Source organism: Mangifera indica, chromosome 12 (genome assembly GCF_011075055.1).
Source record: "Mangifera indica cultivar Alphonso chromosome 12, CATAS_Mindica_2.1, whole genome shotgun sequence".
Classification (NCBI taxonomy): Eukaryota; Viridiplantae; Streptophyta; class Magnoliopsida; order Sapindales; family Anacardiaceae; genus Mangifera; species Mangifera indica.
Window position 1 is genome coordinate 3,645,854 of NC_058148.1, and position 17,922 is coordinate 3,663,775.

Below are 17,922 nucleotides of genomic sequence, written 5' to 3' on the forward strand. Positions count from 1 at the left end.
GTGTAACCACTAATTTACTGTATGAATATGCAATGAAAAATTTTTAATTGGAAAATAAAATCTTGTGATTATTTAGTGTATATTTATATGAATTTTCAACAATCCTACACATAGTCATGCTGAAGAATAAAACTTTTGGAGTAGAGAACTTTCAATTCAATATTACATAGGTTTCAATTGTCTTTATGATTTTATAATTTGATTCAGATGATGAAATGGACAATTTTCTAGTGCACATCTTTGACTAATGACATTATCAATAAATTTTGGGGAAATTAAAATAATTGCCCCAAAGATAAGGGGGCAAAACGAAATTACCCCTGGATTTTACTATTAAACGAAACTGCCCCAAAATTGTGAAGAGATGAAAATGCCCCCAATGTCAAATTCGGCCATAACCACGCGCATCACAAACCAACACACGAAAATAGAAATTACGAATACCCGTTTTCGCGCACTTGGCAACTTTGATTTTCTCCTGAGATTTTTGCGACGTTTTCGGCCACGAAGATGGACAAAAGGTTAGTAAACCAACCCTTGTCATCTCTTTATGCATTTCGGTTCAAGATTTGAGCGATTTGATGTGAAATTTGGGTGTTTAGCGTTAGGGTTCCAATTTGAAATTCTTGACGAAAATGCTTGATTTTGTGGTGATTTTGATAAATTTTCTTAGGGTTTTTGTGTTAGATTAGGTGTAGAGTTGATTTTTGTTGAAATGAAGTTTGAAAAACGAAGTTTGGGAGGTGAAATGTGGCCACGCGAATTCAGTAGTCACCACGCGAATGGCGTAGTGACCACACGAATTCGTGTGGTGAGAATTGTTGAAGATGGGGTGGTTTTTTCTTTTCAAATTTCGTGGACTACAAGATAACGTGTGGTTGGGGTTAAAAATGCGCTTTTTCATCCTGTGGTGGGGCAGAGTTTAAATTTGAAAAATTCGTTGACACGCGAAATGCGGTTGACGCGTGACGTGACTTCGCGTGGTTGACACGCGAATTCGTGTGGTGGGGGCAAAATATGATTTTCCATAGTTTTCCACCAGGCAATTTCGTGTGGTTGGAATTAGGGGAGCAGAATGTAATTATATATAAATTTAGGGCTTTTTTGATATTTTCCAAATTAGGGGCAAAATGAAATTTATCCATCTTAAGGTTTTTTTATGTGTAGAATTCGAATTTGATATCTATTTTTTCAAATAAGGCCTCTATTTATAGAATTGAATAATTTATAATATAAATTTGATATAAATTTAATATAATTGTGATTTAATTTTCATATAGGGAGCTGGACAAAAGAGAACAAGGGACGAAGGTAAGGATGAAATGCGATTTCCTCCCGAAAAACACTTTAAGGCTCAAGTTACTATACATAGATATAGAGATGTGGGAGCCGTGATCAAAAAATTATTAACAGAGAGGCAATTACAAATGTTTCAACGTACCTGTTTCGGACACTTCCTGGACTTGAAGGATAGTCGATTTAGTGGGGTTCTAATACATTCCTTCATCCTTCGAGCAGTAAATAAGGTGACCTCGCGAGAGGAGTTATGGTTTCGAGTTAATGATGTGGATGTTAGATTCAGTGCATATGAGTTTGCTATTATGACAGGCCTTTGATTCAGTCATCTGGTAGATATTGACCTCTATATTCCATCGAAGGCCACAGATCGGATCCTCCAGACATATTTTCACGGGTATAAATCAGTTACATATATTGATCTGAGTCGTGTTTTCCAACAGAGACCGTAGGGGGAGGATGACACTGATGCAGTGAAGTTAGCACTGTTGTTTTATCTTCATTTAGGGTTATCAGGGAGTGATTTGAGGAAAACAATTCCCCAAAAGATATTACAATTAGCTGATCATCTTAATGGGTTTAATGCATACCCATAGGGAGTACGAGCGTGGCAGATGACATATCGCTCTATATGTTATTTGTTATTTGTTATTTGTATTTGTATGTTATTTGACGATTATTTTATATATTATTTGTATTTGTATATTTGTTTATTTATTCATTTGTATATATGTTTATCCATATATTTATTCATTTAAATGCATTTGTCTTTTATATAGCTACCATAAGCAACAAATAAAATGGAAAAAAAACAATATAAAAAGATAACAACGTATAGTCATAATTTGTCCTCTGTAACAATCATAAGCATTAGTTTACAGATACAAGTACAAAGACAACATTTATATTAAAATTAACAACCACAAATATTAGAGTTACAAAAGCAACAACTATATTAAAATTAACAAGTATAATTAACAGGTGCAGTTATTTTCCGTCTTTCTTCTTTCTTCTTGAACTTGATGGTACATAACTAGGTACTGGAATAGGGCTTTTGCAATTTTGTCTTGATGCCTAGGTTGGTGACATCGAGAATAGATAAGTTGTTCAACAACCTCTCCTTGAGAAGGATGTCTATTTTTGTTTGTTGGACGGCCTGCACAATGACGATGCACATACGGTGGGTGGATAACACTTGCATCCTCCAGATGAATCCACTCTGACTAATCTCCCAATGGATTAACTACGTCCGTATATACTGTACGATAAAAAGTTGTGCTGTAATATAGGTGCACCCATTGAATACAAGTTGTGAGCTTCATATATCTGGCTACAACAATAACATGCATGCAGGAATATGTGATAATTGAAATTTTCTACAGGTACATGTACACTCCATCAGGTCGACCAAGGTATCATATTGGCCACTACCAAGGACCTGGTATCGATCAAATGTTATAGGATGCACCTCCAAGTTTGAAGACTTTCGTACACGTTTGACGATCTTATCTTCAACCCAATGTGTGACTGGGCAGGTACAAGCATCTGTAAATCATATAAATATAAACAGATCTGGTTAGTAAACAAGTATAAGTTTAGTAACATACATTTATAACATTAAATATGAACTTACTAGCATGATTTCTTCTTTCATAAAACCATCGCTGCAATGTACCTTTGATGAACTCAATTAGCATTGTAATAGGTAAGCCTCGAGCGTGTCTGAACAAGGCATTAAATGACTAAGCAATATTGATAGTCATTACATTATACCTATGTCCTGGAAAATATGCTCGTGTCTATTGCTTGAAACCCACCTCGCACAGGTATGCAGCTGCCTCAGGGTGCATACTGGCTAGTGACTTCATTACCTGCTGGAATTTATACTCTATGTATGTCTTAGCTGTTTTCCAATACATCCATGCGACTTTGGCATTCTTCTTGTACTTGGACCGCATGTTACGATAGAGGTGGTGACAACAATAACCGTGATGCATATTAGGGAATACTTAAGCCATTATAGAAAATATGCTGACCTGTCGATCTGAAATGATGGTTAAATGAGGTACCTCACCAATACAATCCTTCAGCTTTGTTAAAAACCAGCACCATGTGTCATGATCTTCCCTGGGACCAATCCTAAAAGCAAGTGGATATATCTGATTATTCCTATCCAATGCAACAGCAATAAATAGTTGACCAGATATCTACCCTTTAAGAAAGTAGCATCAATACAAATAACCAGTCGAATATGTTACTGAAATGCACGGATACTACAACCGAATGTCATGTAAAAGTATTTAAATCAATCGTGCTCATCCGTTAATGTATGTGTCACCGTCCCCAGATTACAACATTCTAAATTAAGGCAATACTCTGGCAGCAACATAAACGACTCTTTTAGTGTCCCCCTCAATGATTGAAGCGCCCAATTTCTCGTCTGCCATGCTTGTGCGTATGATATATCAATTTTATATCGGTCAGCGATATCAACAATGATCTCCTTCGGTCAATAAACAAGGTCAACTAAAATGAATTTGGTCCTCAAAATTTGTCCTAAAACTCAGGCACCTGTTTGCCTATGATGAGGTAATATCTTATCTCTGCAACATGTGTGACGGCTATCCATATGACGTAATTCAAAGCTATCACTTTCTCCCACCCTAACTGCTCGTGCACGCCATTTACATTCTTCGTTACGACATTTAACCACCCATATAATCGTGTCTGATTTGTTCACAAAAAATTGATATCCCTACCAAGCGCGTCTTGATGTATCGCATCAATGACATATTGTTTACTTGAAAATAATGTACCAACTTTTGGAGAATCAGTATCGGTCGATACTTTTGAGTTTCTGGATGTAGATAGTTGATCAGGAAAAGGAGGTAACAATGAAATGCATCAGTACGAACATTCCCACCAATAGGATTTGTTTTTGGAAAACAACTTGTACCTCCAATATCGTTATTAACATAGGTCTTCTCTTCCACCTCTAGTTCTTCGATTGGAATATCATGTACAACCTTTCCCTCAAATTCACTCTACTCTGAAAAAGTTGCTTCGTGCCCATTAAGAAATTCTTCTGCGTGATACAATGCATCAACATTAACTTCATTTATATATGCAAAATCTTCCTCTAAGAATTCTTGTTTCAGATTGATCTCAATATTTTGAATCTCTTCTACACCAATAGTTTTATTTTCTGGATAACTGCTCGGCTCACTACCTTGTAAATTTTCATCTGCTTGTTGAGCCTCATAGCTATCATCATTAACTGTAGTTATAACAAAAACTGGAACACATTCTTTGAAGAGGTTAGATAGACTGTTAAGAGGTTAGATAGACCGTTAAGAACCTCAACATATTCATCATTCGAAATTTCTACCAGAATGCCATCGTCGAGATGCCTCGGTTTCATGCTTAATTGAATGTTAAATAACCGTCGATCTATACTACACTTGTCGCTCACTATTTCGATTAATTCTTCGAATGATGTGTGTTCTGGAATTTTAATCAATTTCCTATTACCTCCAACATATTTTATAACATTGTCACCCATTTCTATCCATTTCCCCCATATCTAATTGAAACATATCCAGCTATTTAGATTAATCCTACAATAAAATATATAATCAACATAAATGATATGCACAATTATACCTATTCCATAATTCAATTATATATTGTGACTACTTAAATGTATCATGTTTTGGTATTACCCTAAAAAATAATAATAATTTAATTTAGAAGGGTATTTTTGGTATTTAAGGGGATATTTGGGGTATTTTCGTTTAAATACTTTAATATGAGGGTATTTTTGCTTAAACCCCAAAATTTGGGGTAAATTTGTATATTATCCAAATAAAATATATAATCAACATAAATAATACGACTGAAAATACTATTTACAGTGTCTATTGCACAATTATACCTATTTTATAATTAAATTTGATAGAATAATATTATTAAACATAATCTATCTAATTTTTATTATTTTACTTATTATACACAACTATAATTTATTATATAAAATATCACATATAATTGCATTATTAATAAAATAATAACGATTGAAGTAATCTCATGTTATCCTATAATACTTCGATAATATTTACAACATAACCTATCTAATTTTTATTATTTTACTTATTACACACAACTATAATTTATTATATAAAATATCACATATAATTGTATTATTAATAAATTAATAATGATTAAAGTAATAACAGGGATAAGTACCTCGAAATGACGAACTTTTCCCTTTTCGTAAAATCCTGAACACGAACTTAATTTCTCTATTCAGAAATCTCTCTCAGATATGTTAAAAATGAAGGAAGATATGTGATTTATATAGAAATAAAGGAATGGTAGTTTTGGTATTATTTTGGGGCATTTTTGTTTAAATGTCTTTAATTAGGGGTATTTTGGTTTAAACCCCAATATTAGGGGTAAATTTGTTTATTACCCTTAAATAAAATAATAATTTAATTTAGAATGGTAGTTTTGGTATTTAATGGGATATTTGGGGCATTTTCGTTTAAACACTTTAATATAAGGGTATTTTTGCTTAGACCCCAAAATTTGGGGTAAATTTTTTAATGCCCAAATAAAAGGGGCAATTATTTTAATTTCCCTAAATTTTACACTATTTTCACTCATAGTTTCAATATAATAACTATTATTTTTTATATATTTAAAACTAAATAGATTTATTTTAGATCTACTTAATATAATATATCATTAATTTAGTCCTATTTTTTAATAAAATTGTGGTCTTGTTAAAGCCTTCAATTAGGTTTGTTGGCCTTGATACAATGTTCACTTCAGCTTCAATTAGTGCTAAAGTAGAGCAAATTTTATTTTCTTTAAGAGTTCTATGCATTGTTGCACTATCTACAAATCACATAACTCTATTATCGTCTTTTGAAGTTAATGCTTCAATTTTGAAGTTTATGCCCTTTCATTTTAAAATTTATACTATAATGTACACAACATAATAAAAGAAATGCATAAATGGTCAAGAAACACAAAATAATGTTCAAAACTTTTTCAAAAAAATGTATAGAGATGATGGACACTAATTTTGGGGCATTCATGTCAATAGTCAAGTGACATAGATTCTTACTCTTCAAAGAAATTTGAAACATCAAAATTTAGATCAAAGAATCATAAACAAAGTTTAATTATATCCCTCTTCTTTTCATTATTTTTTATAGATACTTAATATAAAACCACCAAATGTTTAAGCATACGACAGGTACACGACGAGTGGTTTTTACCACAACATTTATAACATTTATTGTTTTGTGGTTTACTCTATAATATACTTTCTCTTTCTTGTTTTGCTTTAGTCGTATTCAATATTTGGTAGTGCAACTAAGATTTTCTATTATAACCATCTCTAGATAAAAAATTATTGTATCCACAATCTCATCTGTGCTCACAAGAACTTCTACTAGTAGTCACATTCACTTTAGAGACGATGCAGTGCTAGTGAAACAAATTTGATATTTTTTCAATAATAATTCATTATTTTTAGCAAACATAATATTAATTCAAAATTTATTTTCTGATATTGTTACTACAAGAGCATATTTGAGAGATCAAAGGTAGAGAATGTTTTTTCTAACATATTTTCTTCAAATATCTTCTTTATATAACCTCAATCAAGAAACAATTCTAAACACAATAAAGTTATACTTACAAATTTATAATCTTATAAGTAAGATGGGTCCAAACATAATTAGTTAGTGCGAGTGTTATTTAATTCTAATGTTCAAATATACCTTTTAAATTTATTCATAATTCTAATAGATTCATTATATCCATATATTCAATTTGCAATTTACATAAATGTAATGTCAAAGAAAAATAGTGATCTTGAATTTATCCTTCAAAAACACTTTATTTACTTACTTCTCTAAAGCTCATAGATTTCAGATAAAGAATTGCGCCAAAAGCCTATTTTCTATAATTTTCTTTATCCAAACTTAGAGCAACATATTGAGATTAACTTTTCAAACTTCAAATTCATATTGGACCTACATTTGTAAACTTTTAATTTTATGATTAACATTTAAAACTTTGAGTTTAAATTAAGATATTTAAATCTTTAGTTTTGATTATATTTAGAACTTTATATTCGCAATTTGTCTTAAAACAATTATGATAATAACAAAAATGTATATATCTATAATTTGCATTTACAAAAGGGAAAACCTTTATGATAAGAACAAAAACAATAAAATCCACACTTTGTTTTTGCAAAAGGGAAAATAGTAATTGTCCACAATTTGTATTTGTGGAAGGAAAACTATTATAATAAAAACATAAATGTAAATATCCACAATTGACATTTACAAAATGGAAAATAATAGATCTCCACAATTTGGATATACAAAAAGGAAAATAGTTATACTAAAGAATGTAAATATCTACAATTTGTATTTTGCAAAAGAGAGAACAATTATAATAACATGTATAAATTAAACACATGATAAATTGAATATTTGTTAGTAATAATATTAAAATGTACCTAAACAATTCGTGTCAATAAAGAAACAAAGACTTAGCCAAAAAAAATAAAAATAAAGAAACCAAAAGAAGGTTATCATAATTGTACCTCTGAAAGTTTTCAAGAAGTATCTATCAAGTTAGGGGAGGGGAACTTATTTGTATAGAATTCCCACCGCTAAAAAATATTTTCAAGGGTGGGAAAAATAAAAATATTGTTTTACGGCTTTACTTTTAAAAATTCTTTTGTAAGGTTGAAAACGATTAAAAAGAAAAGTATATTTATAAACACTTGTCTATACTTAAATTGCTCTAAAGATTTTTAGGGCAAAACATTTTTGCACTGTTCCATCTTATAACTTCTGTAAATTAATGCTAGGAGAATGGCACTGAAAACGTAATCAAGTATTTAGTGACGAAGTTAAATAAAACTTTCCATCCTTGTGGCCAACAGTTATATATAGACAATTGCGTGGATGAAGAAAACTTTCCCATGTAGCAATTTTTACTTTTTTTTATTAGATTGTTAATTTCTTCCATTTCAAATCCCATGAATTATCAAACAAGAACCTAACCCAATACTTTACTCTTTACGAGCGTAGATGTATAAAACCCAATTGGGTTTTATACATGTACGCTCGCAAAGAGTAAAGTTAATGAATCAAAACAAATTTCATAACAAACAGTATTTATTTGTTGCCTCATTGTTCTCCAAGTGAGGTAAAACATGTTATGTTAAGAAAAATAATTAAGCTCATATAGAACACGCAAAACCCACAAAACCAATGAAGATTAAGATATAACACAAATGGAAAATAAACTAAAGGCAATAAAACGAAAAAAAATTGCCTTAAAATAGCTAAAAGATAAACAGTTTTATTAAGATTTAAACTAGCGGTGTTAGGCTTCAGCTACCGCTTTCTATATTTTCAGGATGAGGGTTGGTATTACCTGCTTCTAGCTTAGCAGATTCATCAACTCTCCTGTTGTCATCAACATCCAGCACGTCATCCATAATGTCATCCTCCCCAACATTGATATCTTCCACATCATCTTCATCTTCGTTATTGCTACCACCCGGAATCTTACTTGGCTTGGGACCATGCTCAAGCCTATGAGTGTCTAATTCTTTGTCCATTGTTTCCTGCAAGTTCAACATATCATTGTTTGCCTTCCGAGCTTTTCTAGCATTTTGCCACCTCTCCAGTTCCTTCTCAACGTTAGCAACATAGTGTTCTGAGATTTGCTTCTGATATTCGGACAGTTCTTCTCTCCGAGCAGCTTTCCACTTCGAAAATTCCTGGAAATTTATAGGCATTTGTTACATCCCCCAGATTATATGATTGGAATTCTGAATTTTTAGTATTGAATGTAAAGGATTTTTATTGACAGAAATGATTAGGATTACAATTTCAAGGATAAAATCTCAAATGCTCAGCCAACAAAGTCCACTGGTGCTCCACCTCCTGAAAAACAACACTACTTTGAATTTAATTCTCAAAAAGCTCCCCCAAATCTTCCAACACCTTACCATTTAAATCAATAAAATCTAACCCTAACTGGCTAAAATTAATTTTAATCTAAATTAGATCCTAATTCTAATATAATATTCCTAATGGTATTTAATAAATTAATAAAATCCTATATAAATCCTAATATTCCTAAAATATTGAAATCCTACTTCAATTGCAATATTCCTAAATTACTCGGGGGTTTAACAATCTCTTCCCCCTCAACAACAATCTTGTTCCCAAGACTAAGACATAGAAGTTGTTGCAATTCCACCTTAGTTGCCTCTTACTCAGTTCCATCATCGTCAACTACAATTAAAACTTGGAGGCGTGCATTCAAACAAATATGGTTGGGTGCATACTACTTATCACACCAAAAACACTGATTTAAAGCTTGTCAAGCTTGCATTTTAAGTAATGTCAACCGAAAATTGTAGTAGTCATCTCAAGACGGTGGCAAAAAATTAGCCAAAGCAATTTTCGTATCTTTCTAATTTGGAAGATTTTGAGAAAATTTGGAATGGTTAAAATTTTGAGTGACATTGTTGGACCGATGGAACATTTTGAGTATAATTAGGTTGGGCAATAGTGTAAATGGAATGGTTATAGGTTTGGGCCAAGTGGGACTAGACCTATCTAATTGATTATGGGTTGGTGAGACAATCAAGTGAGGCCTTAAGATGATGGATCAGGCAAGGCCTTAAGATGATGGATAGCATGTCTAGAGAAACGTAAGTGACAACCCAATTTTCCCCTCCATTTATTTCATCTTCTATGTTTCTGGTGATTGTCATCCCACGATCGATCTTCATTGATTCGTGCACCTATAGACAAAGCTTCACTATTCTAAGAAACTATTGACAAAGAGACCCAAATACGCTTGCTCAAAGAAGCCCGACACCATTCTTGCAACCATCTCAAACTGTTGAATCAATGTCGATTGGAAAGCCACTAGTTCTCATACGAATTTCCAGCCTAATCCCCTTTGTATTGTCGCATTAATTCAACGTAACAACTTTGCCAATCTATCGTTAGTATCACAGCTAATAAATGACTAATCCTTCCATAGGGAAGAACGTGAGTTGAACTTTCTATGTCAAAAATGTATGATGCACCTCTAGATATTGTTCCACTTGGTATAACCATCCTACTAGATCCTATCCATCAAAGTTGGGAAGCTCTCCATTCTTTTGTATGCCAATCATTGGTCATATTAGTGCATTCAGATTTGAGAACTCGAGAGTGGTTGGAATAGGTATGTTATGTTGTGTGGACTTAATGGAGGTGATTGATCGTTGTGTGAAACTTGATGTGGGTGTCGGGTTGCTTGAAGGAGTGTGGTACAGACGTGTTGTTAACATTCAGTGAATTAAACTGCACAGGAATTTTTTGGTAGGAAGGAATGTAGGTGGTATTTTGGTGGTCGGTTTGTAGGTTGTAGCAATATGAGGCGGCAGAATTTGCACACTGTTCATGGGGCTTATTGTGGGACCAATAGTATTGTTGATTTTGGTGGTGATAAGAATCAATTGTTGTTTGTTCATGAGTCGTGGCTCCAATCACAACCAACATTTTATTGTCAAAATTTCCAAGAATATCTCTTCCAACTTTTGGAAGTCATGGTCTGTTCCTCTCCAATCAATACCAACTTTAAATCTTTGATTTCCTTTTCCACAACTTCCACTCTATTCACCATCCAGATGTTAACCATGGGCTTGAAACGACACTCTGGTAACAATTGTTATATACCCTGAATTATATGATTGTAATTTTGGATTTATAATATTGAATGTAAAGGATTTTTATTGAACGAAACAATTAGGATAATAATTTAAAGAATAAAATCTTCAACGCTTTGCCAAGAGACTCTAGTTGTGCTTCACCTCCTAGAAAACAATGCTATGTTGAATTTAATTCTGAAAAAGCTCCACCAAACCTTGCCAATGTCTAACTAATTATAACAATAAAACCTAACTCTAATTGGCAATAATTAATTTGAATCTAAATTGGATCTCCTATAATATTCCTAATGGTTTTTTATAAATTAATAAACTTCTAAATAAATCTTAATATTCCAAAAATATTGAAATTCTAATTTAATTGTAATATTTCTAAATTACATGAAAATATGTGTGAGATTTTCCCTAAATGCAACAATTAAAGTTCAGGTTTTAATCCTAAATGTACATTAAACTAGACCTCTACTTGGAAATTCAATACGATTGTTATTGTGCCTAAAAGAGTCTTAGCGGAAATACTATAAACATTGTTTTCAAAACAACAAGACAGTAACACATGGTGCATGAGATCCAACTCTTCAAACTTTGCTTCCCATATAGAAAATGCAAGAACGTTTTGAAATTCAGTTGTAGTGCTTAAATCCGTTAATCCGCACTACATCCCCTAAGTTTCCTACTCAAACTAAGAGATAAACACTATCATGTCATGTGGAAAAGAAGGTTATTGTAATTTTCAATGGAAGAAAAATGAAACACAACTGTCCATCTTCCCCAAACAATCAATTTTGCAGGGAGCTCTTTCATAAACAGTGAAATGATTGTAGCAAAATCCCTACCATTCTATGAAGCTAAATATTATATAATCAATCATACAGTTTCTTCGTAACTTTTCTCTTTCTAGTTAAACTTAAAACAAATTAGCGCACCAATTTTCATAGCATTCAGCCTTTTTAAAGAAAACAGGTAAAGAAACTGAAATTGAATAAATTTTTAGCCCAGTCTATTGATGAACATCAGCTCCATGATAGAAAAACAATGGAAGGAAACTCACCTGTTCCCTACACTGCTCAAGTAAGGTTGCATCTTCATCCAGTGGTTTGGCAGGTAAATAATAAATTGGAGGCTCCATCTTGGTCCTGAAAATAAATTCCCACAATAAATCCAAAGTTATTTTATAAAAATTAAAATATAATTTTGACAGAACGCTGAACTTCTGCAGGAAGCATTCACTGATTTAGCAGCTTCAACACTACTGTGCACATGAACAGAAACTTATCTTTGTCTCAATAAAATTGTGAATATGGACACTTTTGGACCAAAATTAAAAATAACCTGCAGCAGAAAATGAATCCACAGAAAGATTTGAGTCAAAATGTGAATGATGACACAAAAATACTAGAGCTTGTTTGATTTGAAGATACAATTAAAAAAATATAAGTTTATCTGAAAGGAATTTTGATATAATTTTCAAAAAATAATTTCACAGCTAAAAAAATGATAAACGAAAAATGGTTTCAGTTGTTTTCTGAATTTACACTGTATTTTAAGAGTGTATCTCAAAACTAGTTTTTAAAACATTTCAACAAATCAAATTTTCTCAAAAATTCTAGTTTCTCTCATCTTAAAATACAAAGAATTGTATTTAATTATTAACCAAACATGCTTTAATATTTATAGTCAAATAAATGAATACCTTGTAAAATTGCTAAGCTTTTTATGGTGCTCAGTCCACTGAAGAAATAGCAATTCCAACTTTTTCTCTTCTGCCTTGGCTGCAACTCGTGCCCTAAGAGTCTGATGCGGACATGAAAAACACATAGTAAGACAGATTCAGAATTAAACAGAAAAATGAATCCATTTAAGGCTTCTTTAATATGAATAAAGTAGTATAATTAGAGACTAACCAGATCTCTCCTCCTCTTTGCCGCAATTTGCTCACGCTCTTGTAGCCTCAGCCTTTCACTTTCTTCACGTGCTCTTTGCTCAGCCTAATAAAGTTCGGACAAATCAAGAGGTATTCACTTTGAAACACTGGATTTCCAAAAATTTTACAACTTAAAAGAAGATTCTAGGACACTCGTGTGCATGATTATAGAAGTAGCAAGAAAATTAATATATACAAACAGATCACTCAAAATATAGCCAACCTACTACTCGCAACATCCAATGGAAATGAAACAAGGTTATAGTTCATTTTATTGGTCTCAAACAACTTTTAACTCCTTACAAAATCAGAAAAAATATTTTAACTAATTAATTGTTACTTTTATTTGAATGATGATACAGAGTAGTGTACACTTACTCTCTGCAAAGCATTTGACCTCTGCCTGTATGCCTCTGTTCCTGCAAGCTGCATATCTTCTTTCCTGAATTTCTAGCAGAAATTCAAAACAAAACATAAATGACAATATTGTCAGCAGGAATAAAACTACAAAACAAATGACATCTACTTTAGCACCAATCTGCAGATATATTTCCATAGAAAATAGAATCTAGTAGAAGAATTTAGGGGCTGTATAGTGATGATATCATCACATGTTTTCTGTTTTGATAATGCAGAATGAGACAAAAGAAATTTTAATGATTTTATTTGAAAATTTGATTTGAAAATATCACAATATTCATTCTCAGTTTGCATATGTTAGGATTCGATAATAATAATAATTATTATTATTATTATAATATTATTAATTAATTAATAAAAAAATTCATTAGAATAAAATATTATATTAGGATAAGATATTTGAGATTAGGATAAGATATTTAAGATTAGGATAAAATATTTGCAACTAGAATAAACTATTTGATTTAGATAATATTTGAATTTGACAATTAGGATCTTGATAGAATAAATTCAAGTGATTGGATTGAAGGGAAGAGGAGAAGAATATTGTTATTTGGTTAGTTTCAGCAGCCTTTGGCTAATTGGGAGCTATGGCCTTGGGAGGAATTGACACTTCTTGTTGCCAACATAGTTTTCTTTTTATATTAATAATATTTTTGCTTAGTCCCTATCAACTTGGTATGAGAACATTGCAATTTTGAGGATGTATAGCTTTGATATCACACAAGATGAGAGTGGAAGATGGAAGAAGGCTTGGCAACTAACGGACGTAGAAGCTCAAGCAATGGAGAACAAAATTTGTCTCCATAATGAAAGCAAAGAGGAACCGAATCATGACTATTAATGCAAGTCATGGGATGTCCTACTTGTGGATGAAGACAGATCTATGACATCACCATCTTAATTGTATATAATGAGCAACGAGAGAAGAAACAAAATGATCCAGTCCAGATGGTAGATTCTGATGAACATAAAAACTAGTTCCGACAAAATTAGAACGGGAATCCGCAAATTTTGGGGTTTAATTTGTTGAATACAGTGACCAAGATAAGGAATCAACAGATTCAGGGGTTCAATTGATAGATTCAAAGGAGTTTCAATAATTGAAATCCATTCACTCACCCAGTGATCTGATACAGTTGGACATAGAGAAAAAACATGTTATTAACAAAGTACAAAAATGTGAAACAAAAAAAAAAAATGAGACATTGACAGAGACCACCAAGGATTGACTTGTGGAAATTGAAGTAATAGCAAAATAGTCAAGATTTTCTCAAATTTGGTAGGAAGAAATGTACAAATGAAAAAAAGTCATCAAAATGGGTGTGTAAAAAAATAAGATTTTCCGATTTCTAGCCTTGAGGACAATGTAGTTTTCAAAGAGGCCGGTAAGATTAGGATTAAATAATTATATAATAATAATTAATAATATATTTAGTTAGTATAATACATTTAATTTGATTAGCATAATATATTTGATTTTATTAGGACAATTTATTTAATTTAATTAGGATAATTTATTTGATTTGATTAAGATGATATTTGAATTTGGAATTTCAGATATTAGAAAAATAAATAGGAGTGATGGATTGAAGTGGGGAGAAAGAATATTATTATTTGGCTATTATGGACAGTCCTTGGCTGAGACTACAAACTTTGGGAGGAGCTAATAATTCTTGTTATCAATATTGTTTTCTTTTAATATTAATAATATTTGTGTTAGGTCCCTATCAACATAACATATCATAGAATAAAGAAAATTAAAGAATAGTAGAAATCTACTGAACAAACTTTATTAGGAATTTGCACCAATTCAAAACAGGTCCTTATCAAGTTCTTTCTTGGAATCCCTTTTTAAAATTCTCTTTTCACATTCTTTTGTATTTAATAAATATCATTTTCTTCCATGGAATAAAAGATTTTATTCTCTTTCTCTAAGTTTACGTCTCTTCCTCCTTTCATAACAAAAATTGAATCATAAAAAAATATTTAATATATTTTACAAAAGGCTTAACAAATTGCCCAACCTTGAAAAATCCAAGAAGAGCCAATGAAAGTAAAATGTTGCTCAATAGATCATCAAAATAGAGTTATAAGAAAAAGAGAATTCCTCCTGAAGAGATCAAAGTGTTCCTAAGAGAAAAATAAGTGCAATATCACCATCAATTGCAATCATGGATTGGTTATCCTTGGCTCATAGACCCTTCACCTTAGTTGGGAGCAAATATGCATAATAACATTAAGATGCTAATGGCATGGTTGTTTTATGCTCAACATTTTGGGAACATCTTCACTTGTCTGAAAGTATCTATTTGGATAGTATCTTACTCAACATCCGAGCAATGGTTGATGTAAGTTCGACTATCTATATGTATTTGAATTATGCTACAAACAATATGAATGATTTTATAATTCCAATTCTCTGATAAAACCAATTGATATCACTAATTAAGTACTCTAATTAACATGTTTAGTCGTAACTCTAATTTCCCATCTACCAATTTTCTCAAATGTTGTAGATTTTTGCACATTAGAATTATGTAGCACTTCTAAAAGTAAAGAGAGACCAATATAGGTAATGTAAAAGCACCATGCAGTCATCCAAAAGAATTCGTAAAAAGCCTCTCATTAATACTATCTAACAAAGCATGAATCGTTACAATACAGTTCAAGGGCTACTGTGTTTAGAAACCAAAAATTAATTTCTTTCAAATTTTAGACATTTCATGCAGTCATCCAAAAGAATTCGTAAAAAGCCTCTTATTAATACTATCTAACAAAGTATGAATTGTTACAGTACAGTTCTAGGGCTATTGTGTTTAGAAACCGAAAATTAATTTCTTTCAAATTTTAGACATTTTAGTGGCATATAGGTTTTTGCAAAAATAGTAAGCATTCACATAAGGTATCATAAGGGAGAGAACAGTAGATAGACGTTTTCCAATAACTGAATTGAGCAGATACTTCCTAGCAGGCATCCATGGTAAAGTAAATCTAGTTTCAATCCAATAAAACAAGCTAAAGAAAATGTTAACACAAACCTCTAAAGTCCCCAGAAGTTGCCCCAGCATTCTCTTATTTCTATTAACCAAGCTTGGATCCTCATCTTTTGGCAAAATCCTAGGAACATGCTCCACTACCAGCATTGAGTTATCCTATAAACAAAACAAAAAGCAAAAGCATTAAAACACTAGTCTTAGATAAACGCTAGTCAGCAAAACAAGAGCCAATATCAAATTACCATCTTTGCAACTTTCTTATGTCCCTCCGCTCTCAAACAGCCCCCATGCTGCAAATCAGATGGATCACTCTGATTAGCTGCACCACTTTCCTCTTGACCTGCATCCTTCATTCTTCCCGCGTGCTCATTGATCTCTCCATCCTCCAACTTTATTACCAAATGAAACACAGTACAATTAATCTCATTCTAAATTTGCCAATGTAAACGTGAAATACTTTAAAGAAAAATGAAACAAAAATTTCACTTAGATAACTAATCCAATTTTTCTGTATTTCCAGTTGAAATACCCATCAGTCACAAAAAATACAATTTGTATAAATTTAACCCATGTTCCTTTGAAAAACGACCTTTAATTCTTATGCAAACTAAGAATTGAAAATTGAAACCAAATTAACTACGGAGCACATGTATGAATTGAAGAAATACGACACATATGAATTGTGCCAGGCCTAACCTTGACCACAGCCGACAAGAGTCTTCTTTTAGCCGTTGGTTGATCTTCAACGTCAGTCCTATCAGCCTGAAAACAACTCATCTTCATCAACATAACACATTCGTCAGACTTGTGCATTAAACAAACCAAAATTTAAGTAATTACCGTTCGAACAAAACCTCGCTGGCGGGCCCCATTGGCGGCGAAGTTCCGAAGGCCGGCACCGGACAAGGCTCCCCTACGGAGGCCTCTCGGGTCCCTAAGCCTGTCAGTAATCTGTCATATGTTCAATCAACAGACAATAAAAAATTAAAAGAAATTTTTAAAAACATATTGGTATAAACTAAAATTAAAACGATGAATTAAAGGACAAAAAACGAAGAAACAAAGAGGACCTCTCGTTGCTGGCGGTGGAGCTCTTCGATCTCTCGCTGGAGTTCTTCAGCACTCTTCGAATTCTCCACTGCATTACTTCCCATATGGGGTTTCTGGTTTTTTCTTTTACTGGAAGCTTTTACTTCAAATGAACGAACAGATCAGACGTACTGTGAAAATCCTTCTTCTAGTGTAGTTTGTGTTGTTGGCGAAAGGGGAAACAGTGAAAATTCAGGTTTCGGTGGCGGTTGGGTTTAATTGGGCCATGTCCGACAAAAGATAGGTCCATGGACCTAATAGTGGTAGCTATTATGCGGGGTTTGATAATTCCTACTTTTTGAGTAAAATTCATAAGATAGTGAATAAAGAGCTGATTTTTAAACCCCACATAATTTATTTGTATCTCTCATTATTAAACACATATTTTTTATAATTAAAAAATCTTTAAACTCTATTTAATTCAG

The 17,922-nt window shown here is 32.2% G+C and overlaps 1 protein-coding gene and 1 non-coding gene across 2 annotated transcripts; both read right to left on the minus strand.

Annotated features, from left to right (window-relative positions):
• Positions 1-8,486: 8,486 nt before the first annotated feature.
• LOC123193625 (pinin-like) lies at positions 8,487-17,708 on the minus strand. Its single transcript, XM_044606683.1, has 10 exons — positions 17,479-17,708; positions 17,249-17,359; positions 17,105-17,170; positions 16,651-16,797; positions 16,451-16,564; positions 13,368-13,439; positions 12,970-13,053; positions 12,759-12,859; positions 12,117-12,201; positions 8,487-9,115 (listed from the first exon to the last, which is right to left on the minus strand). The coding sequence occupies exons 1-10, from the start codon at positions 17,560-17,562 to the stop codon at positions 8,723-8,725; spliced, it is 1,257 nt and encodes a 418-aa protein (XP_044462618.1). The 5' UTR covers positions 17,563-17,708; the 3' UTR covers positions 8,487-8,722.
• LOC123193783 lies at positions 11,770-11,904 on the minus strand. Its single transcript, XR_006497145.1, has one exon. It is a non-coding gene; the product is annotated as a small nucleolar RNA snoR135 (small nucleolar RNA).
• Positions 17,709-17,922: the final 214 nt, after the last annotated feature.